This window comes from Ranitomeya variabilis, chromosome 1, assembly GCF_051348905.1.
Source record: "Ranitomeya variabilis isolate aRanVar5 chromosome 1, aRanVar5.hap1, whole genome shotgun sequence".
Lineage (NCBI taxonomy): Eukaryota > Metazoa > Chordata > Amphibia > Anura > Dendrobatidae > Ranitomeya > Ranitomeya variabilis.
Window position 1 is genome coordinate 438,477,822 of NC_135232.1, and position 23,612 is coordinate 438,501,433.

General features: G+C 38.2%; 1 protein-coding gene across 2 annotated transcripts in view; it reads right to left on the reverse strand.

Annotated features, from left to right (window-relative positions):
- ZNF462 (zinc finger protein 462) overlaps window positions 1–23,612 on the reverse strand; it is a 137,537-nt gene that overhangs the window by 77,694 nt on the left and 36,231 nt on the right. For both annotated transcript variants that reach the window (XM_077249319.1, XM_077249320.1), the window contains exons 2-3: window positions 11,477–11,722; window positions 155–5,487 (exon numbers count right to left, since the gene is read on the reverse strand). In XM_077249319.1, the coding sequence (XP_077105434.1) occupies window positions 155–5,487; window positions 11,477–11,696 (5,553 nt within the window). In that variant the 5' untranslated portion in view covers window positions 11,697–11,722. The remainder of the gene's footprint in view (window positions 1–154; window positions 5,488–11,476; window positions 11,723–23,612) is intronic.

Genomic DNA, 23,612 nt, shown 5'->3' on the forward strand with positions numbered 1-23,612 from the left:
TCATGAACACATTTTGGCTACCTGGTGCTTTCTATGCCACTTTTCAAAATCATGTCTGCAGAAAAATTAAATAAAAGTAACCACAATGACTCTAACCTTCTGAAAGATACGCTTCACTCTAATGGAAACCGATATTAAATTGTATATATCTGACCTTTTCTTGTCCATCTGCAGTACCAGTGTCACAATTTTTTTGCTTGCTTAAAAGTTGCTTCCGTCTTTCCTGACGTTTTGCACGTTTTTGGAACTCTTCAATGTGAGCTGTCAAATGGCCTGTCAGTTCAGCAATACTGTTCAATTTACTGTTACAATGCTTGCATTGATATGTGGTGGTATAGGAACGGGTGCCAGTTGTGCCCAATATTGAAAAATCTCTCTTTACGTCTTTGCTATGATGATCTGTGTAGTGCATGCACAGAAGGTCAGCTGTGCTAAATGACAGCTTAAAACATTTAATACATCTATATGGAAGTAGCTCAGTTTCATTGCTTTCTGAATCATCAAAAGGAGCTTCTGTTTCAGACTTATCTTCAGGTGCACTTTGGTCTTTATGATTCTCTGAGTACACAGGTGTAAAAAAATGGTCAAGCTTACCACCATGTGCCTTTTTAGGGAAGACTCCAGGGTGTCTTTTTACGTAATGTGACACGATTCCTTTCTTGCTGTAAGATTGAAATGAACAGAGAGAACATGTTTTACTTTCAATTGCCTTCTTCAGGTCATCGCTCAGCTCAGTTGAGCTTTCTTTCTGTGGTAGAGGAAGAACCATCTTGCTTGGTTTATCACTAACTGTTCTTGATGCTGCTAGGCAGTGAGTATAGTATGCATCTATGTCGTGCCGCTTCTGATAGTGGGCTGCTAGACCCTTGCGAATTGGATTAGTATAGGAACAGAGGGCGCACTTAAACAAATTGTTTTTACCCTCTGGCTGTGCTCGAACATTATTATGCTTGATACGGTAGTGCCTAGCTATCCCTTTTCTTGTTGAGCAAAAATACTTGCATAATTGACATTTAAATACTGTGTGTGATGCCATATTTTTACGTGGCCTGAAATCTAGAATTTCAGTGACTTCACCTGGTTCTAGAGTTACAACAGTTTCATGTGGCTGATCATCAACTGGAGTGTCTGGTTCAGTGCTGGAAATTTCGTTTGGAGATGTTTGTGAAATCATGTCTGGTTCTGGCTGATTATGATATTTTTCATAGTGAATCTTTAATTTTTCTAAAGTGCCATGGGTATAAGGGCATATTTTACATCTGTAGGCACCATATCCTTGTTTAAAAATTCGATTATTTTCTTCATTGTCATTTTGACTAGATTCATTGGGTGGTTCCACATCGTGCGCAAAATCTTCAGCAGTTACCTTTATTAACGGGTGTCGTTTTTGGTAGTGAGTAAGAACACCATGAATACGAGTGTTGATATATGGACAATGTCTACATTTATAAACTGCTCCAGGATTAATGTCAACGTCCTGGGCAAAGTCTGCAGCTTTGACTTTCATGCCTGGATGCTTTTTTCCATAATGAGTTAACAGGCCATGTAAATTGTTGTACTCAGATAAACACACAGTGCATTGATAAGGTGATGAAGCAAGAGCAGAGGACAACTGTGCTGCCTTTTCCTGTAACACATTGGTATCCTCTAAATACTCCATGTGAGTTTCAACATGTATGGAGCTTTTCTGAGTAACAAGAGTTTCAATAGATGTTGCTTCTTCACAATTTACATTTTGTGCAGTATCCTTCTCCTTAATGATGTCAAGCAGAACAGATTCATCCCCTTTCAGAACCCAAGGATGTACAGCTTGATAGTGATTAGTGATATCCCAAATAGAACTGGCTTCAAATATACAATCTCGACATTTATAAGATTTTAATTCAGGAGCTGACTGCACAGGAACAGGATCTGGGCAAGCACATAGCTTTGTTGCCATATAGGTATAATCCACATAGTGCTCTGGATGTCTTCTTTGATAATGTTCAAGAAGACCATTGGGCTCTGGATGTGAATAAATACACCATTCACAGTGATAGCCAGCTTCAATAAAGCCATCCAAAAAAGCCCATTTTAAAATTAAAGTCACTGTAGCTTTTAAACCAGGATGGTCTTTCTTCATGTGCTTTCTTAGAGCATAGACATAAGGGGTTGAAAATGAACACTGCCTACATTTTAGAGTTCGAAGCTTAGTCTTCTCAGGCTCATTATTTGGTGGAGTGGTTTGGATGTTTGTGCTGGATTTCTTTTGGCCTTGCTCACATAGACTCCTTATAGCAGCTGTGTGTTGTCTAATAACATCAGCATTTACTTTATAATCTCTGTGTTTCTTCTGATAATGAATAAGAACTCCTTTGACAGTTTGATTACCATAGTCACAATGTTGGCAAAAGAACATTTCATTTTCTTTTGGTTGAATACTACCTTTTTTGATGCTGAACATAGTAGTAGCTTGTTTACCAGATATGTATTGTTGAGGATCTGCATTTCTCATGGTCTCAGAATTTGGAGCTGCCTGTCTAATGTACTTTGCAGTGACCTTAATTTCAGGATGCCTTTTCTGATAATGCACCAATACACCAACAACTGAACGATTACTGTATGAACAGTGCTTGCAGTAATATAGTTCAACATTTTCTTCTGGTGCAGCAGCTACATTGGTAGAATTTGGAGTTACAGAAGATCCTCCATCAAAAGCAAGCTGCGAAATAGCTGTTCTGCTGTCAACAGTGACAATGCGCATTGTTTTTTGAATCCTGAAGTACGAAGCCTTTTCATCAGGATGCTTTTTTTGATAATGAACCAAAACAGAATGCATGTTTGGACTAGCAAATCCGCACACATCACAATCGTAAACCACAACATTATTAACAGCAGTATTCTTCTGAGTCTCATTCTCTGTAGAAAATGGCTGTGTGGTACTTGCTTGTGGTGTAGGTTTATTAAAGGTTGCAGAGCTGTTGATTCCATGCCCTGAAGGAGTAGAGGTCAACATGTTTTTAGGGGCAGAATTCAAAATTTCTCTTAATGTTTGCGATTCGGCATTAAGCTCTTCTTGTCGTTCAACAACATAACTTGAAAATATCATTGCGTTATTGATTTTAACTGTAGGGTGCATTCTTTGGTAGTGAGGCATTAGGCTTCGGACATTAGGACTTGTGTAAGAGCAAAAACGACATCTATAAATAAGATCTGACTGGTCAAAGTTAAGAACATTCATTGCTTCTGGATGATGCTCTCCATAATGTTGTTGCAAATCCTCAAAATTATTATAGTCTATGTAGCATTCAAGACAGCGGTATACTGCACTATGGTCATTGGGATCAAGGATATACCTAAAACTGAATTTAATATAGGGATGCATGCGCTGATAATGCGTGCTAACACTACGTGCCGACTTATTGCTAAAGTCACAGTGTTTGCAATAGTATAGTCTTCCAGACTCTTCACTGTACTCCGCATTTTCATTATTCTGTTCACTTTCACTAAACTGATTAGACTGGTTACAACCAACAGATGAATTTTGATCTTGATCCTTAAAGCCAATGGACTGGAAGTAGTATTCTTCATCGTCATCTGACAGTGTTAATTCAATTTCGGCACCATTGGCTGCTGAGTAACTATGTTGGATGTTTCTAAAACTCATGTTTTTTTGTGCTAAGCCGATATCCCGATTCCATATTTGTTGGATAGAGTACTGATCAGCAGTCTCCAATTGTTCAGTTGTATCTTCCTCCTTGTCCAGTTCTACCTCTATTTCTACTTCATTTTCTTCCTCATCTTCGTCATCCTCCACATTAATAACTGTATCTTCTTGTTGTTTAGTTTGGCTAATTTTGCTCTGTAGATTGCTTGCAATTTCATCAATTCTTGTTCTTTTCTTTACAGGTGACAAATCCAGGGGAAAATCATTTGAGATTTTCCGAGACGTCTTTGCAACAAAATTATTTTTTGAAGATAGCCCCAAAATGGAAGTCTGACTCTTTCGCACAGTAACAGAATTACTAGAATCTTGTTCGTTCTCTTGTATTTGCTGCACCACATTACTATTGTTTGGCATATTGTCACAGAATGAATGCTTATGCTGCTGGTGAACACGAAGACCTTTTAAGGTTGTTGTGGAGTAATTGCACATTGTACATTTGTAAGGGTTCTGCAGGGAGGTTTCTGGCATGTTTCCAGATTTTCTGCCATTTATATTACTAGTGTCATAGACTTCATTTAATTGTGAAGACATACTTTCAGTCAGCGCGCTTATAGGATCCCAGTCAGGAGATGCACCACTGTGACACTGCTTATGTGCCCCAAGCTTTAACGGGCTTTTGCATGAAAAGGGACATTCATCACATTTATAAACTGCAGTCTTACCAGATAAGTGAATATTTTCAATGTGACGAGAGATACTCCGTCGATGCATGGTAAGAAATGGGCAAAAAGGGCACTGAAATCTGTTCATAAATCTTCTAAATGGAATTCCCTTTGTCTCCAGCAATTTGTTGTTTTCAGATCCCAACAATGGATCCCCAGACATATCATGATTGTCCATTAGGTTGTAACCATTTTCCCCATCTATTTCTATATAGTCCTCATCAGAACTTGAATCATTTAATAAGCTATTGTCATCCATATCAACCATAGAACCTGACTTTTCTGACATTACATAAGGAGACCTTTCTGATAAATTTAAAATACCGGCATTTGAAGGAAATTTAGGTTTCACTGGAACATATGACATGGACTGATACTTGGAAGTACTGCCACCTGGAAGATTACTTATAGGGGTCCTGTAACCAGAAATATTTGCACTAGATAAGTCTGGGGTTGTCATGTTTAGTGGCATGTAGCTAGGTCCAGGACTAGACATTTGTGAACCTTTATTTTGCAAATCTGACATGTTTAATCCATCTTGTCGTAAACTTGACAATATCTTGACCATCCCACGATGTTTTTTCATCATATGGTCACACCAGCGCTCCCTTCGTGGTGTTTGGTAGCTACACCATTCACAGCAAAAGTTTCCTCTAGACTTTGTCAGAGGTTTCACCATGGATTCAAGAATACTCCGCTCTACTACTTCAGCAGGCAATTCTTTACATGTTTCCTGAATTGACATGGAAGTAGGAGTACTCTGAGACACTGAAGGTGATAAACTTTCTTTCAGGCTATTCTTATGGTACATTTTTTGATGCTTGATTATTCTTGCTCTTCTAGGTGACTTATAAGTGCAAAACTGGCATGAGAAAACTTTTCCAAACCCATCATGCAGCATAATATTAAAATTTCCAGACGCTCCGGTATTTCCACTAGCATGTCCATGAACTTTCCTGGTATGTTCCACCAGAAGATATTTAGATCGAAAATAGCGAACACAAAATTTGCATTGGAAAAACTTATTGGTTGGTTTGGAACTGGCAGCAGATGACATGTCATAAAAACTAGGAGTGGGACTGTAATATGATCCGGTAGGCGCCTGAGGAGTATTCTGGCCTGAAAAGAAATAAAATATTTCAATTAAATGCTTTCAAATATTTCAAAATACACGGACGAGCAAAAGGGTAACAATATTTTAAACTTTTGACTTTCAGGCTGCAAATTTCACCCTCCACTACTGCTTGTAAAGCATTTTATGGACAATCATCATGGCTATCTCATATATAATTTTGACTGGCAATTATTTTGCATATAATTAGTTATGCAGATTATTGTCATGTCACTGCATTGGTACTGTTTTGCTCATAAAAAAGTATATTTATTTATTATTATTTTGTAAATCCTCCTAGCTTTCAACACTGACTGAATCCTTCTAGGCATGTTCTCAATCAGACTTAAGCATGTCTCGACCAAAATCTGATCCCAGGTCTCTTTTACACGATCCCACAGTTGGTGCATAATCGTTGACTCACTTGGGTGTGTATACAGCTTTTTCTTCAACTCTACCCACAAGAGTTCAATTGGGTTGAGATCTGGGGACTGTGGGGACCAATCCTCCACCTCTACTGTTAGGGGTCGAGGTCCCGCCTCTGCACAGGGGGAATCTCGGGCCATCTCCGCTACGGTCTCCCATTCGTCTCCTGCCGCAGTGGAGTCTGCTCAGCGGAGACGTCGGTCCCAGTGTCTCACTTAGTCTGACTCTGTACAAAGGGTTACTGCTGCTTTTCCAGCTTCTGCCATTGAAGCCAGTGCTGGGCAGCGGCGAGCAGACGCTTTTGGGACTAAGTCCTGCTTTTCTCCTTCTGAGCATGCCCAGAGTAAGATCTCTCATTGGAGATCGAGGGTCACATGCTTGCATACTGCAGCAAAGCCCATTGGTTCTCCAGGAAGGTCCTGAAGGTGCTCAGGCTCTGTGGCAGCTTCTCATTGGTCCTTCTAGGAAGGTCTGTACTTGCTGCAGCTATAAAAGGCTTGCATGGCCGCACAGCCATGCGCTAGTATCAATCCAAATATGTGCTTTGCGCCAGTGTGGTTATGTATGAATAGATACAGGGACCCGGCTGAAATAAGCCCCTAGAATACCGGCACCTCCGGTGAGGAGATTGTATGTACGTATTCAGGGACCCGGCTAAAATAAGCCCCTAGAATTCCGGCACCTCCGGTGAGGAGATTGCGTGTGTGCATAACCACTGACTGCTATCAGTTCGGCAGCAAGCTTGTGCTCCTGTGAGGCTAACAGGGCACAATGCTTTCCTCTCACGGCTACTCTGTGAAGTAACAGAGCTAGTCTATACCGCCAAACAGTGCGACCATTCACTAGCAGCAGGTTCCTCCTGCACGGTGGACCCCGGGCTGTGAAAGCACCATTTATAATAAACAGCTATATTTACTCGGTGCGTTCCGCTAGCCGTAACATCTACTTTATTGTTATTGAACCACTTCTTAGCCAATCTTGACATATGTTTCGGGTCTTGTTCTTCTGGAACACCATGTCGTCCTTTTCACACCCATAGCATTCGAGTGTACGAAGTAACTTGTTTTGTAGAATACTCACATATACAGTTATATGAAAAAGTTTGGGCACTCTTATTAATCTTAAGCTTAATGTTTTATAAAAATTGTTTTTTTTGCAACAGCTATTTCAGTTTCATATATCTAATAGCCGTTGGACACAGTAATGTTTCTGCCTTGACATGAGGTTTATTGTACTAAGAGAAAATGTGCAATCTGCATTCAAACAAAATTTGACAGGTGCATAAATATGGGCACCCTTATCATTTTCTTGTTTTAAATACTCCTACCTACTTTTTACTGACTTACTAAAGCACTTGTTTTGGTTTTGTAACCTCATTGAGCTTTGAACTTCATAGCCAGGTGTATGCAATCATGAGAAAAGGTACTTAAAGTGGCCACTTGCAAGTTGTTCTCCTGTTTGAATCTCCTCTGAAGAGTGGCATCATGGGCTCCTCAAAACAACTGTCAAATGATCTGAAAACAAAGATTATTCAACATAGTTGTTCAGGGGAAGGATACAAAAAGCTGTCTCAGAGATTTAACCTGTCAATTTCCACTGTGAGGAACATAGTAAGGAAATGGAAGAACACAGTACAGTTCTTGCTAAGGCCAGAAGTGGCAGGCCAAGAAAAACATCAGAAAAGCAGAGAAGAAGAATGGTGAGATCAGTCAAGGATAATCCTCAGACCACCTCCAGAGAGCTGCAGCATCAATTTGCTGCAGATGGTGTCACTGTGCATCGGTCAACTATACAACGCACATTGCACAAGGAGAAGCTGTATGGAAGAGTGATGCGAAAGAAGCCGTTTCTGCAAGCACGCCACAAACAGAGTCGGCTGAGGTATGCAAAAGCACATTTGGAGAAGCCAATTTCTTTTTGGAAGAAGGTCCTGTGGACTGATGAAACCAAGATTGAGTTTGTTAGGTCATACAAAAAGGCGTTATGCATGGCGGCAAAAAAACACAGCATTCCAAGAAAAACACTTGCTACCCACAGTAAAATTTGGTGGAGGTTCCATCATGCTTTGGGGCTGTGTGGCACCGGGAATCTTGTTAAAGTTGAGGGATGCATGGATTCCTCTCAGTATCAGCAGATTCTTGATAATAATGTTCATGAATCAGCGACAAAGTTGAAGTTACCCAGGGGATGGATATTTCAGCAAGACAATGATCCAAAACACCGCTCCAAATCTACTCAGGCATTCATGCAGCGGAACAATTGGCCATCCCAGTCCCCAGACCTGAATATCATTGAACATCTGTGGGATCGTTTGAAGAGGGCTGTCCATGCTCACCGACCATCAAACTTAACTGAACTGGAATTGTTTTGTAAAGAGGAATGGTCAAAATTACCTTCATCCAGGATCCAGGAACTCAGTAAAAGCTACAGGAAGCGACTAGAGGCTGTTAGTTTTGCAAAAGGAGGATCTACTAAATATTAATGTCACTTTTCTGGTGAGGTGCCCATACTTACGCACCTGTCAAATTTTGTTTGAATGCAAATTGCACATTTTCTGTTAGTACAATAAACCTCATTTCAAGGCAGAAACATTACTGTGTCCAACAGTTATTAGATGTATGAAACTGAAATAGCTGTTGCAAAAAAAAAACAATTTTTATAAAACATTAAGCTTAAGATTAATAGGGGTGCCCAAACTTTTTAATATAACTGTAGCTCATCACTGAGACCACCATCAATCTTAGTCAAGTGTTGTGTATCCGCTTTTTGGGCTCCCCTGGTGGTTGCTGGTGGTACTGGTGACTTGTTTGCACTTTGCTGCTTCTGTTCACCTGCTTCCATCAGTGTTTGGGAGTTTCCTATTTAGCCTTGCTCTCCAGTCATTTCCTTGCCGGTCATCATTGTAACCAGAGCCTTCGGTTGCATGTTCCTGCTACTAGTCTGCTGATCAGCTAAGTGGACTTTGTCCTTTTGTTTTGTACCTTTTGTCCAGTTTGCAGTTTTTGTAATTTTCTGTAGCTGGAAGCTCTTGCGGGCTGAAATTGCCACTCCTGTGTCATGAGTTGACACAGGAGTCTTAAAGTAATTTCAGGATGGTTTTTGAAAGGGTTTTCAGTTGACCGTGAAGTCCTCTTTTGTATCCTTCTGCTATCTAGTAAGTGGACCTCTCTTTGCTAAATCTATTTTCATACTGTGTATGTCTTTTCCTCTTAATTCACCGTTATTACATGTGGGGGGCTGCTATCATCTTTTGGGGTATTTCCCTAGAGGTAAGCCAGGTCTGTTTCTTCCTCTACCAGGCGTAGTTAGTCCTCCGGCTGGCGCGTGGCATATAGGAAGCCGTAGGTATGCTCCCTGGCTACTGTTAGTTGTGTGGTAGATTTAGCTCACGGTCAACTCGAGTTTCCATCACCCGAGAGCTCGTTCGTTACTTATATGTTTCTTACGTTCCCTTGCCATTGGGAACCATGACAGTCAAGTATCCAAAGCCTTTGGCTGAGAAACAACCCCATATCATCAGGCTTTCTCCACTGAACTTGTCAATTACTTCAAATTCTTAGACCATTTTTCCTTTGCTTCTTCAAAACCCATTTGTGTTCATCAGAGCCTAGTCTATTGACTTTCATCTCACCGCTCTGAATCACCCGCTTCCAATCTTCTACTGTTCACTTTTTATACTTTTTTGCAAACTTGAGCCTACACTTCTTATGATGATATTGAAATCGAGGTTTCTTCACCATTTTTTTGGCCACCATTACAGAATTCTATAACGTGCATTACATTGTGCTTGCATGGACATCTGTGATTTCACTATTACAAAGCATATCAGCCACCTCCACTGCCGTGTTTGTCGCTCCAGAACTGATAGACCTTGTAACGATATGACTTGTTGACTCTGATATTTTGCCTGGATGTCCCATCCACCTCTTGTCTTTTGAATGGATGTATGGACAGACTTCATTTCATATTCTTCCAACTGTCACAGAACTCACATGATACAGGTTGTCAATTTCCTTTGCTGAAAAACTGCTATCAATGAGATGGATGCTTTTTCATGGCAAAATCTTCTTCATGGCTTCTTCTCGATTCAAACCAGTCACCTTTCGCTTGGGAGTCAACCTAAAAACAAACTCAGCTAATAGGGAATGTGAGAAGAGATTGTAATTTTTAGTATACAGGAAGAAAAGATTTTCCACCACCAGGAACAAAACCATGACAATGAAGTAACATGATAAGAATCTGCATAATTAATCATAAGCTAAATAGTTGAAAGTTACATTGGTTTATGATGTAGCCAAGATGATTGTCTATAAAATGATGGTAGTCTCACATTCGAAGCAGTAGTGGATGGTGAGATATGGAGCCAGAAAATAAAAATTTGAAAACACTGTTACTATTTTGCTTATTAGTGTATGCTCTAGTAATGAACTTCTAATTGGAAAATGGACATTTTGCTTGGTCATCTTCACGGTTTAGCTAAAATATGGACATTTGACGTTTGGGGTGCCTAACATTTGGTTTTCTCCACTCCACTTTTGAAGTTTAGGGGGCCCAAATATAACATTTCAACAAAGTGGACATTAACAGAGATTCTTCTCTGGGAATGTTAACTTTTTTCACTCTATTATGCAAAAGTCCACAGAGAATGTCAAAACAGACACTTTCAGCATCATCTAGTGAGACTTGACATGTCTCACTTGATCAGGTTAAAAACTCACTCACATCTCCTTCTGTCTTTCCAGTGCCAGGAGAGGAGATTTTCAGAGTGGGAGTACCTGTGCAGTAAAGATTACTGTGAGAGCAGAGTTTGTAACATACAGCACAGCACTCTGAACCCACTACAGGTATCGGAGCAGACTGTTAAATCTCCTTATTCTTCGATACCTGTGGTAGGTCCAAGCTTTGTGACAAATGCTGCTCCAGCAATTGTTTGACACTCCCACGCTGACGCTCTACTACTCTCCCAATGCTATAAAGACAGGAGGTGATAGAAGTGAAGAGTTCTCAACAAGTTTAAGTGAAACATATCAAATCTAGCCAGTTCATGTGTAAAATGCCTATTTTACATTCTGGGAGATTCTCCCCAGACTCTAAGATGCTACTTTCTTATGATTGGGCGACACCCTCTTCTAGTGTATCCTCACCCATCCCCTGTAGACTGTGAGCCCTCACAGGCAGGGTCCTCTCTCCTTCTGTACTTGTGTGTGCCTTGTTTTGCTCATGCTTATTGTACTTGTCTATATCTGCCCCTTTCACATGTAAAGCACCATGGAATAAATGGCGCTATAAAAATGTCTAATAATAATAATAATAATAATCATAGAGGGGAAAACACCCTTACAGAAAAATCACTGTTAACATCCACTTGGCTGAATTAGAAATTTGCATATTGGGCGCCCTCTATTTCAAAGCTCATAACTCAGTATTGGAGTAGAGGAAATTATAAAAAAAAATGTAAATAGCTCCTTTTTAATGATAAATACAGGTTAAAATAACAAAAATTGTAACTGAAATGTAACTGAAAAAGCTACCTGCAGTTATAGGAAACAATGGAAAATATTAAGAACCTACCATGAGTTTCTTCTGTAGGCACAAATTCATTTTTCAATGAAGAAAACACAGCTTCTGACTGGTTAGTGGAATTCGTACCCACAGTTCTAGCTTGACTAGAACTTTCCTCTGTTACATCTGTGGGCTGCAGAAATGCAGTATGAACATCTTGTATGTGAGTTTTTAGCTCTTCATAAGAATGGGCTCTGAAGTCACAACCATCACATTGTAGAACTTCCATGGTCTCTGTTTTTACATTAGAAAATTCTGAAAAATAGAAAGAAAATTTAGTTGTATTGCATCGCATGACTGAATAATATGTAATATGTATGACAAATTATACATAATTATTTTTAAAGTTATCTAAATTAAAAAGTGTCAACTGTAACATTAGGTGTTTTTTCATATTTTCTAGGCACTGAACCTGTTCAAGATATAGTAAATGGCAGATTTTAGATTACCATTTTTTTATTTACTATTCCAAACCAATTATATAGAAAGTAATTCTTGTCAATTTGGTCACTGTATAAACTTATTTTATGTCCCCAGTCAGAAAATAAACCCATTTAACCATTGAACTTTGGTCAATATGTACTTAAGGTTAATGTTTATGAAAGAAAAAGCTCTACACAATAATAAAAACATGAATGCAAAACAGGGTACACACTTTGGCACTGATGTCAAGCAGTGTAGCCATTTGAGAAGGTGAGAACAAAACAAAAAGTTTTATAGATTAAGAAATAAGGGGAGAAAGTCAAGTCTATCACTGTAAAATATTTTATCACATAAAAAAACATTTTTTACAAATATATTTATTTTCATTTTTTTTTTATTTTGATTGTAAAGCCAAGTGGACATTCAAAAACTATTAGCTGTCATATTGGAAACTTAAAGAAATGTTAATTTTAAGACCATACAGAATAGTATGATATGCTCAAACAAATTATGTACCCAATAAACTACACAAACATTTTTCAAATTAAGTCAAAGACAATAAAATGCAATTTGTGCAGTTTAAAATAATGTATAACCTAGAATAAAGTAGGCAAAAAAGAATGTAACAAACAATAATGTCAAGTATGCAGCAGTATTTAAAACTACAGCGAGTGAAGTAAATCATAAACATAAAATAAAAATAGCATTTCTAATCAACTGATTAGGACACGAAAAGTATAAAGTACTGGTAAATAAATATGACTTAACAGTCATAAATCAAAAAAAAAGAAAGAAGAAAAAGATACTGAGATTGAAAAAAAAAATCCCACCTTGTGCAAGAAGCTTCTGGTAAGACACACTGAATGTACTATCTAAAATGCAGTCTGTGTTCTGTCATCAATAAAAGCCTTTGTGCTGGATGGTTTTAAAAACAAGAGGGAATCTAGCTCTTATTTCAGCTCATAAGCTTGGATTGTGGTTATCCACTGTTGTCAAATTACAGCAGCAAATTCTACCCTACCCCAAGTTCCTTCAACACAATCCATTACATCTCAAAACATTTTTCCATGGTGCATACTGAGCACTTCACAGATGCAGATCATCCAGTTTTCTTCTCCTTTCCCATCCCCCAAAGTGAGACCTTTCTGCTAAAGGAGGAAGAGCTCTGCTGAATATTTCTGGCACATGTTCCAGAGACAGGAGACATTGCTTCATAGAAGCTGTAAGACTCGCTCTGCAGTTAAGTCCTCAGAGCTTTAGAAGCAGCCATTTTAACTCTGCAAATGCAATCACAAAGAGAAGCTTCAGCATAATGTTGCCTTGAACAATCAGGCAACCAGAAACAGCCAGTGTTAAATTTCATGAGAAATCGTAACAATTCAAACAAATTAATTTCAAAGCTGGAACATCTATCCATTGAATACAAGGAAGTATTTTACAGTGTAACCAAAGGAAGAAATAGAATGTGCAAAGCTAACTATCATACGTAACTTTCCAGGTTCATACCCTTGTGCTCACATGACAGTTGCCTTGTCTCACCAGAAGAACATATGCCTTCTGGATTACAAAGTCCAAATGATCTCAGATAATCACAGACTGACTGCATTGCTATTCCTGCCACATCAAACACACCCTACAAAACACCACTCTCAACAAGGTTCTGGGAACATTACACAACTCTGAAGAGCAACTACACTGCTTCAGTACAACATGATTCATGAACGAAGACCAGGAAATAATCTTATAAAATAATGATAAATTATAGAGCAAAATTCTGGTCTTACAGTGAATATATGGCTAATAGTGTTCCCAAAATATGAATGGTGAAAACCTATGCATTATATACACTGAAAAGCAAAAGGGTAACAATATTTTGAACTTTTGCCTTTCATGCTCCATATCGCCACCACAGCTTCGAACGTGAGACTACCCTCAATTCATAGACAATCATCTTGGATATCTCATGCATAAATTTGACTTGCAACTATTTTGAATATGATTAGTCATACAGATTCTTGTTATGCTACTGCATTGTTACTGTTATGCTTTATTATTAAATCCACCTTTGGCTTTCAAAACTGCCTGAATCTTTCTCTTGATCAGATTCAAGCATGTCTCGACCAAAATCTGATTCCAGGTCTCTTTGACACGATGCCAAAGTTGGTGAATACTGGTCGTCACACTTGGGTATGTGTACAGTGTTTTCTTCAAATCTACCCACAAGTGTTCGATTGGGTTGAGGTCTGGGGATGATGAAGGTCTATCCAGCACCTGTACTTCATTGTCTTTGAATCATTTCTTCACCAATCTCGACGTATGCTTAGGGTCGTTGTCCTACTGGAACACCATGTCATCCTTTTCATATCCATAGTAGGACACTCACATATAGATCAGCATTCAGACCACCACCAATCCTGGTCAAGTATCCAACGCCTTTGTGAAACAACCTCATATCAATTTCTTAGCCCCTCTAGCCCCTTTTTCCCTTGTTTCTTCTAGACTCATTTGCAACCATCAGAGCCTAATCTATTGACTTTCATCTCCTCACTCCAAATCAAACGATTCCAATCTTCTACTGTCCACTTTTTGTACTTTATTGCAAACTCGAGTCGACACTTTTTATGACGATATATAAGTCGAGGCTTTTTCATATTTTTTGGAGCCCTCATTCCAGACTTGTGTAATGTGTGTCACACAATGCTTATATGGACTTCTCTGATCTGACTATTATGAAGCATACGAGCCACCTCCACTGCTGTTTATCGCGCCAGAACTGATAGACTTTGTGATGAGCTGATTTGGTGACTCCAATATTTTGCCTGGACGTCCACCTCTTGGCTTTTGAATTGATTGTATGGACGGACTTCATATCATATTCTTCCAACTGTCTTGGAACTCACATGATGCAGTTTGGCAATTTTCTTGGCCTAGAGACTGCTATCGATGACCTGGATGATGCTGTTTCTCTTTTCTTGGGAAATCTTTTTCATGGCTGCTCCTCGATTTGAACCAATGAACTTTTGCTTGGGAATCAAGCTATTAACACGCTGAGCTATTAGGAAATGTGAGACCAGTTTGTAATTTGTGGCATACAGAAAGAAAAATATTTTGTCATCACCCAGAGCAAAACAGTAATACAGTGACATGAGAAGAATATGCATAACTAATCATATGCTAAATAGTTGAAAGTCAAATTTATGTATGAGATAGCCAAGATGATTGTCTATAAAATGATGGTAGTCTCATATTTGAAGTAGTATTTTGTGAGTTATGGAGCCTGAAAGTCAAAAGTTGAAAACATTCTTACCCTTTTGATCATCACTGTAGAATTCATAGCTATCACAAAATCAAATAAATGAAGCAAAATATGAGGTTATAATCTTGCACATGGAAAAAGTATACTCTCACAACTTTTGAAAAACTGGCATATTCCTTTGTCTCTAAGTATATTCTAATGATTTAATTGACTGATAAACATGGCATACTGAGGTCACCACAAGGAGATCATAGCTGATACAATACTTTAATATATAAAACATTTCCCAGTTATTACTGCCTAGAGAATAATACATGCACAAAACTTTACATGAGCTATCTGGTGAACCGTCCTTTAATACCGAGAACTATTTCATATAATGAACATGCATATTACTGTAAATATAATTTATAATATAGAACAGGTATACGTAGAAATGTGAGAAATAATATTTTTTCTTGCTAATATTATCCCATAAATACAGTTCAAGTCATTTTAGTTCACCCTTTTAATGACTGTTAAGTCAAGACAGGAAATAATCAAATTAGTCAAACTAGTCAGAAGTAACAGAATGCTACATTCTCATATTACCTTCTCATCCTGTCCTCTCTCATGGTGTACCTCAAGGCGCTATCTCAGGACCTCTAATTTTCTTTATCTACAGTTTTGACCTGGGACTACTCAATAAGTCATGGCTTCCTGTACCACAATATGTTGATGATGCTCAAATCTACCAATCTGATCAAGATTACAAGTGTCTATCAATTATATTCTCCTTCTTCTCATCCCAGTGTCTGAAGCTCAACATGAACAACCCTGAATATAACATCTTTTCCTCATCTCAAACTTTTTACCAAACCTATCTATCACATTATATGACTCCACACTTTCCCCTCTCTTACTATTCTACTGATCGGGTGTAACTTTTAACACTGCTCTATCATTTATACCACTCATCTAAGCCATTACCATCTCCATTGCAAAGATATTTTCTGATCTGCCTTTCTTCTACATCAAGTTAACAACAATATTATTACAAGCCCTCATAATTTCCCACCTAGAATAACAACATTATTACAAGCCCTCATAATTTCCCACCTAGAATACATCTTCTTTTTCAGCATCCCATGTAACTCACTTTTACCACTGAAATCTATTATTAAATCTGATGTCCAATCAATCCACCTCTCCTCTCACTACTACTCGGCCTCTCACCTCTGTCAATCTCTTCAATGTGCATTAAGAACTGTAGTTGAAAATACTACCAATTATATGCATGTCCAACCATAATCTGTCCACTCCATACATACAGGTGCATCTCACAAAATTAGAATATCATCAAAAAGTTAATTTATTTCAGTTCTTGAATACAAAAAGTTAATCTCATATATTATATAGAGTCATTACAAATAGAGTGATGTATTTCAAGTGTTCATTTCTGTTAATGTTGATGTTTATGGCTTACAGCCAATGAAAACCCAAAAGTAATTATCTCAGTAAATTAGAATACTTTATAACACCAGCTTGAAAAAATGACTTTAACAGCCGAAATGTTGGCCTACCGAAATGTATGTTCAGTAAATGCACTCAATACTTGGTCAGGGCACCTTTTGCATCAATTACTGCATCAATGCAGCGTGGCAAGGAAGCGATCAGCCTGTGGCACTGCTGAGGTCTTATGGAAGCCCAGGTTGCTTTGATAGCAGCCTTTAGCTTGTCTGCATTGTTGGGTCCGGTGTCTCTCATCTTCCTCTTGACAATACCACATAGATTCTCTATGGGGTTAAGGTCAGGTGAGTTTGCTGGCCAATCAAGCACAGTTATACCAGGTATTGGTACTTTTGGACAGTACCCAAGTCCTGCTGGAGAACTAAATTTCCATCTCCAAAAAGCTTGTCGGCAGAGGGAATCATGAAGTGCCTAAAATTTTCTGGTAGATGGCGGCGCTGACTATGGTCTTGATAAAACACACTGGACCTACACCAGCAGATGACATGGCTCCCAAAACCATCACTGATTGTGGATACTTCACACTAGACCTTGGAAATCAAGGTCCCAGAGTCTGGAGGAAGAGTGGAGAGACAGACAATCTAAGATGCTTGAGGTCTAGTGTGAAGTTTCCACAATCAGTGATGGTTTGGGGAGCCATGTCATCTGCTGGTGTAGGTACACTGTGTTTTATCAAGACCAAAGTCAGTGCAGCCGTCTACCAGGAAATTTTAGAAAACTTCATGCTTCCCTCTGCCGACAAGCTTCTTGGAGATGGAAATGTCATTCTCCAGCAGGACTTGGCACCTGTCCACACTGCCAAAAGTACCAATACCTGGTTTAAAAACAACAGTATCAATGTGCTTGATTGGCAAAGAAACACGCCTGACCTTAACCCCATAGAGAATCTATGGGGTGTTGTCAAGAGAAAGATGAAAGACACCAGACCCAACAATGCAGACAAGCTGAAGGCTGCCATCAAAAAACCTGGGCTTCCATAACACCTCAGCAATGCCAGTCTTATCGCCTCCATGCCATGCCACATTAATGCAGTAATTGATGCAAAAGGAGCCCTGACCAATTATTGAGTGCATTTACTGAACATACATTTCAGTAGGCCAACATTTCGGATGTTAAAGTCATTTTTTCAAGGTGGTGTTATAAAGTATTCTAATTGACTGAGATAATGACTCTGGGGTTTTCATTGGCAGTAAGCCATAATCATCAACATTAACAGAAATACACACTTGAAATGCATCACTCTATTTGTAATGACTCTATATGAGTTTCACTTTTTGTATTGAAGAACTAAAATAAATTAATTTTTTGATGATATTCTAATTTTGTGAGATGCACTTGTATTTCCCATGTTACCTCCCAACACATGATCTCTGGTTTTCACTGAATCTCCTTTACTCCTCCCTTGTGTATTCCTCACACAGCTGTCTCCAAGATTTCAAAGCTGTTCTAATCTCTGAACCTACTGCTTTCCTCCACAATACCATGTAGATTGAAAGTCTACAAGGGCAGGGTCCACTCCCCCTCTGTACTTGTTTTGTCACTGTTAGTTTATTGCACTTGTATTTTATATATGCAGTATATGTATGTAAACCATCCTTGCATGTGCGGCACCCTAGAATTAATGGTGCTCTAATTGCCCAATTACAAGAAATTAAAAAGAGGGTTTGGTTCTTCAGGTATCTTGTCTGTTACATCAAACTGGGAGATCCCTTGTTGCAAATCTTTAATAATGTTATATACTACTTTGAAAATATATCATACGTCTCCATGTTCGGCTTTTAAGTCACATGGTAGAAGAGATATTACAGACTGCTTGAAAAAAAAAATCAAGGATGCTAGCTTTCTCTAGGTTCCCAACGCCTCCTCAGCACAGCTCAAGGTAATCATATATCTGAGGTAACTGTTGTCCATTAACTTGTTCATCCAACAGCTATATCCGTTGAGGCCCTTCACCTCCCCATACTCATGTACATTTGGCTATCTGATGTGTTTGTCTGTTTCCAATGATGGCAATAGGGGAAGGAGTATAAACTGCTTAAATCCCTGAGGGTTTGAATTCAACCTGCCCAATCCTTATCTCCACCAACAATCTCTGTTAGAGATAGGAGGCCTCCAAACACATTGGATGGTTGGAAAGTCCCCCCAAAATTGTCATGTTTGGTGGACTTAGGGTACCGTCACACAGTGCCATTTTCATCGCTACGACGGCACGATTCGTGACGTTGTAGCGTCGTATAAGTATCGCTCCAGCGTCGTATACTGCGGTCACACGTTGCAATACACGGCGCTGGAGCGATAATTTCATGACGTATTTGCGATGTAGAAGCCGTTGGTTACTGTGCGCACATCGTATACAACCTGTGTCACACGATGCAATCATGCCGCCACAGCGGGACACCAGACGACGAAAGTTTCAAACGATCTGCTACGACGTACGATTCTCAGCGGGGATCCGGATCGCAGTAGCGTGTCAGACACAACGATATCGTAAATGCATCGCTGGAACGTCACGAATCGTGCCGTTGTAGCGATCAAAATTGCACTGTGTGACGGTACCCTTAGGTAGACTGCAATTGACAATGAATAGTAATACAAGTAGGCAGCAATCATAATTTTTGTTAACACTAACACTGGATTACTTGCATACAAAACATAAAATTACTAAATTTGAGCCTCCTGTAAAAAGCAGAATTATAATCTCTATCATATATTATATATTAATTTCTGTAGTTTAGGTTACTGGCAACAGTGCTGAATGTTCAGGCATAAAATAATAGTAGAGCAGAAAAACCTTTAAGAAACCCTATCACAACTTATACTGGCAAGTTTGTCCATCTCTCCACGCTTTACCTATTTTGTAGAGTAGGATAAAATTTGCATGCAACATAGTTTGAGCAACTGTGCTGTAATCCTATCGTGGTGCGGTATGAGCTCCTGAAATCATTAAACCACCTACAGAACAGAAGAAGCAAAGTTTTCCAGCAAGGTTACATGCACAAGGTCATCTGTTTTAATCTCTTTTGCTTCTTGCCAAGTCAATAAAGGAAAACATATACCAAAATACTCAATTTCTATGTAAATGCACTGTTACAGGACACACATAAGCTTTATGACTGAACAAGACAGATCATCTTCTATTTCCTCCTGCCTTTTAATAGCAAATGTGCATTACACCTGCCTTTCTTCTAAGAGGAAATTAAACAGAAAAGAAGACAGACAAAAAGCAACCAGTATAAACCTAGAGGCAAACTATTCTGTTAATGTAAGATCAAAAATAACAGAGATGTGCGTTCATTTCAATGGAAAATAGCACATAACAACAATCTACGATTCCTAGATAATCACCATGTTCCATTTTAGTTTACCTATAAATCAAGCCGCCTTAAAATCAGATCAGACAAATCTAAGATCACCTTTCAGAGCATTTGTCTTCACAACCATACCATCTAGTTTCTTTTTTGATCTTCACTCTAGGGCTTAAAGTGTTTTAAATCAAAATAAAGAAGCTTTATTGTTTTTTTTTTCCATCACTACCCCAACATTGCCATAAAGACTGTAGTACTCATCAACCAATTTTGCTACTTAACCCCCTACATTTGCTAGGTTTCAGGGTAGCAAAATGGAGTCCTGAACTTTGATAAGTATTTCCCATATGTCAGCCCCCTACAATCCTGATATTATGGCATACACTATAATTATACCATAAATATTTGTCACTCGAACACCCTTTTTATTACCATTGCACACTACAGTTATAGATCCTTACTAAGGTAGTCATTTACCACAATGTAATAATAACAGAACTTTTCAACAACGTACCAACAAAGCCTGTAGTTTAAAATGTCCACTCATTTAATCTCTACTCAGAAACATGAAATAAAAAGAAACAACAAAATTGTTAAAACAAAATATACACATAATAGGCACTGGGCCACTATTTTCCACAAAAAAATGTATTATCCAAGTATCTGTGTTGGTTGCTTTGGGTACTCAAGTTTCTTCCCATTTCCAAGAATCTGTGTTGGTTGCTTTGAGTACTCAAGTTCTTCCCATTTCCAAGTATCTGTGTTGGTTGCTTTGAGTACTCAAGTTCCTCCCATTTCCAAGTATCTGTGTTGGTTGCTTTGAGTACTCAAGTTCTTCCCATTTCCAAGTATCTGTGTTGGTTGCTTTGGGAACTCAAGTTTCTTCCCATTTCCAAGTATCTGTGTTGGTTACTTTGGGTACTCAAGTTTCTTCCCATTTCCAAGTATCTGTGTTGGTTGCTTTGGGAACTCAAGTTTCTTCCCATGTCCAAGTGTCTGTGTTAGTTGCTTTGGGAACTCAAGTTTCTTCCCATGTCCAAGTATCTGTGTTGGTTGCTTTGGATACTCAAGTTTTATCCTATCTCCAAATATCTGTGCTATTTTCTTTAGGTACTCTAGTTTCTTGCCAAAAAAATCAAAGGCATGCTCCACAATATGTGCGTACTCATTCAAGACAAATAAATAAGAATGGGAACCTACTAGAAATCCAGATTCATAAGAGTGGATCCAAAACAAAGCAGAGGTGCAAATATTTCAGTTAGTTTTTCTCTAAGTATGCTCATTGTTTGGTGCAAAAGGCTAAGCAACAGATAGCCATACAAAAGTAACTTATGACTGTGATAATTTATAAGTGCAATATTTCACTAGAAAAAACAATCCAGATTACAATAAATTCCAAGCAAATCAATATAATAATAATTTTAGTTTACAAAAATCTAAACTCCAACAACCTGCAGTGAATAAGACAATACAATAATAATGTAAAACTAATGATCATCAAATAAATATTAGTAGGTCTCTTTCAAAGAAAAAAACATGAGAAAACACCCGAGGCAATTTGTGGATGGATTTCAAAACACACTTATCCCTCTTAGAAGTCAGGGTATAAACTCTGTCCAAGAGCTGCAAGGAAGCCAATGGAATTTTCCACTCTTGAACACGATCTGTTGCTTCAAACCATATCTGCTACAGAGTTGGCTCCTAAGTATAGAAGTATCAGTGACAGAACTGGTCTCACAAAAGTGAAAAAGAAATCCAGTTTTTGCTTCTAATGTTTCACCAGGATTTCTGGTAAGAACCATTTTTAAGAATAATAAGTTGCATAACTTTACTGTGAAAAAAACACTGTTGTTAATAATTGTTTCTTAATCATTAAAGACAGGGATGTTGTTCCTATAGTAAAACAGTAAAATGCCCTGAAGAATAATTCTACATGTTAAAATAGTTAAAGTGAATGTGTCATCAGTCAATGTATTTAAAAAAAAATGGCAATTTTTTCAAACCACAATCATGATTAAAAAAAAAAATTAGAAATCCTTCAAATTTCACGCTGGCCACTTAAGTTTATTTAGACTTTAATTTTCAGGAAACAACACATGTTCACAGCAATAATGAATAGACCCAGAACCTATTGTTTGTATGGAAACATCTACTGAGCATGTGCGAAGGTTATTGTGAAGGGAGGAGGAGCAGGATCAGTTGTCATCGCTTATTATAATTGGTGGATCCTGTGTTATCAGCACTGTAAAGAGATGTCATCAGTCATTGTTAACCTGCCTCTGATGATAAGGAAACTGCTGTAAACTCTTTCTGAAAGGAAACCACAGTGGCCAGTGTTAAAACTATAAGATTTCTAATTAAGTTTCTTAATATGACATGAACGTCATAAAACAACATGAGATAAAGGATATTTCAAAACTTTAAAAAAAAGGACCATAAAAATCTGGTTTAAACAATAGATTATATTCTGACAACAGATTTTCTTTAAAGGTACACCAACTTGGAATCTGGTGGCACTCAGCCGGCTGTCTCAAACAAAACTTTAGCAGCCCTTACATGGTACTGTTTCTTCTCGATGAGAAAAAGAAGGATAATTTACACTGCTCAGAGATTTACAACATATTGCGAATAACCTTTAGAGAACGATGAGTGATTCTGTCTGTCAAAATCTATCATTGCTACCCTGACCACCTACACAGCCTGCAAATTGGGCCAAGTGTAGTCAGCTTTATTTATCATAAAACTGATTCTAACTTCTGACTGCTGGCATCCTCAATTCCACCATTTATATGCACTACTGGCCGGTCTGAGTGTTATTTCAATCACTCCGGACAGGTAAAGATCTCATTGATCCTGTATTCTCCATAAAACAGACTTTATGGATCATAGATTTTAGGTCCGTGATCCGCCATCAACAACTACAGTATGTTCCAAATATCCCATACTACAGTATAATACTAGCTGTCATGAACTCTGGAGGGACATTCTTAAAAAGAACACGCCATTAAAGCAGTTAAGTACAGTATAACATGTTAAGTGGTATATATGTACACTGCTATCACTATTACATAAATAGAATAAACAATATATTTATATGTATCATAGAACAAGACAGATCCTTGATTAATGATTTTTTTCCCCAAAGTAATATTGCCTTCAGCATTTCCTTTACCTCCTTGTGTCTATACTTAACAATGTCTCTTAGGGGAAATTTGGAAAGACATTTATCAGATATCTAAATATTTATAATATAAAATCCTCTCCGTAAAACTTTATTCCACGAGTACCCCACTTTAAACTAGTTGCGCTACATTGATAAAATGTGAATATAAGCCAAAGAGCATTAGAGAAAGCAACACGTAGCTATTCATTTATTTTTGTAGTTTTGTATTTGGAATTTACCCTCAAACAAAAAAGCTTTATTGCATATAGCTATCAAAATTGAAGTTAATGTTACAAAGTAGAGACCAATTTGGCAAGAGAACATTTCTAGAAATGGCACATGTCAAAAGTTCTTATGAGTGGACAACAAATTGGAATAAAAATGTACATAATTCATGAACCCAAAAATAAAAGAGGACTATACCAAGGTCAATTTATGAAAAACCCTCAAAATTATAATGAACGACACAAAGATAGCCAAAAACACAAA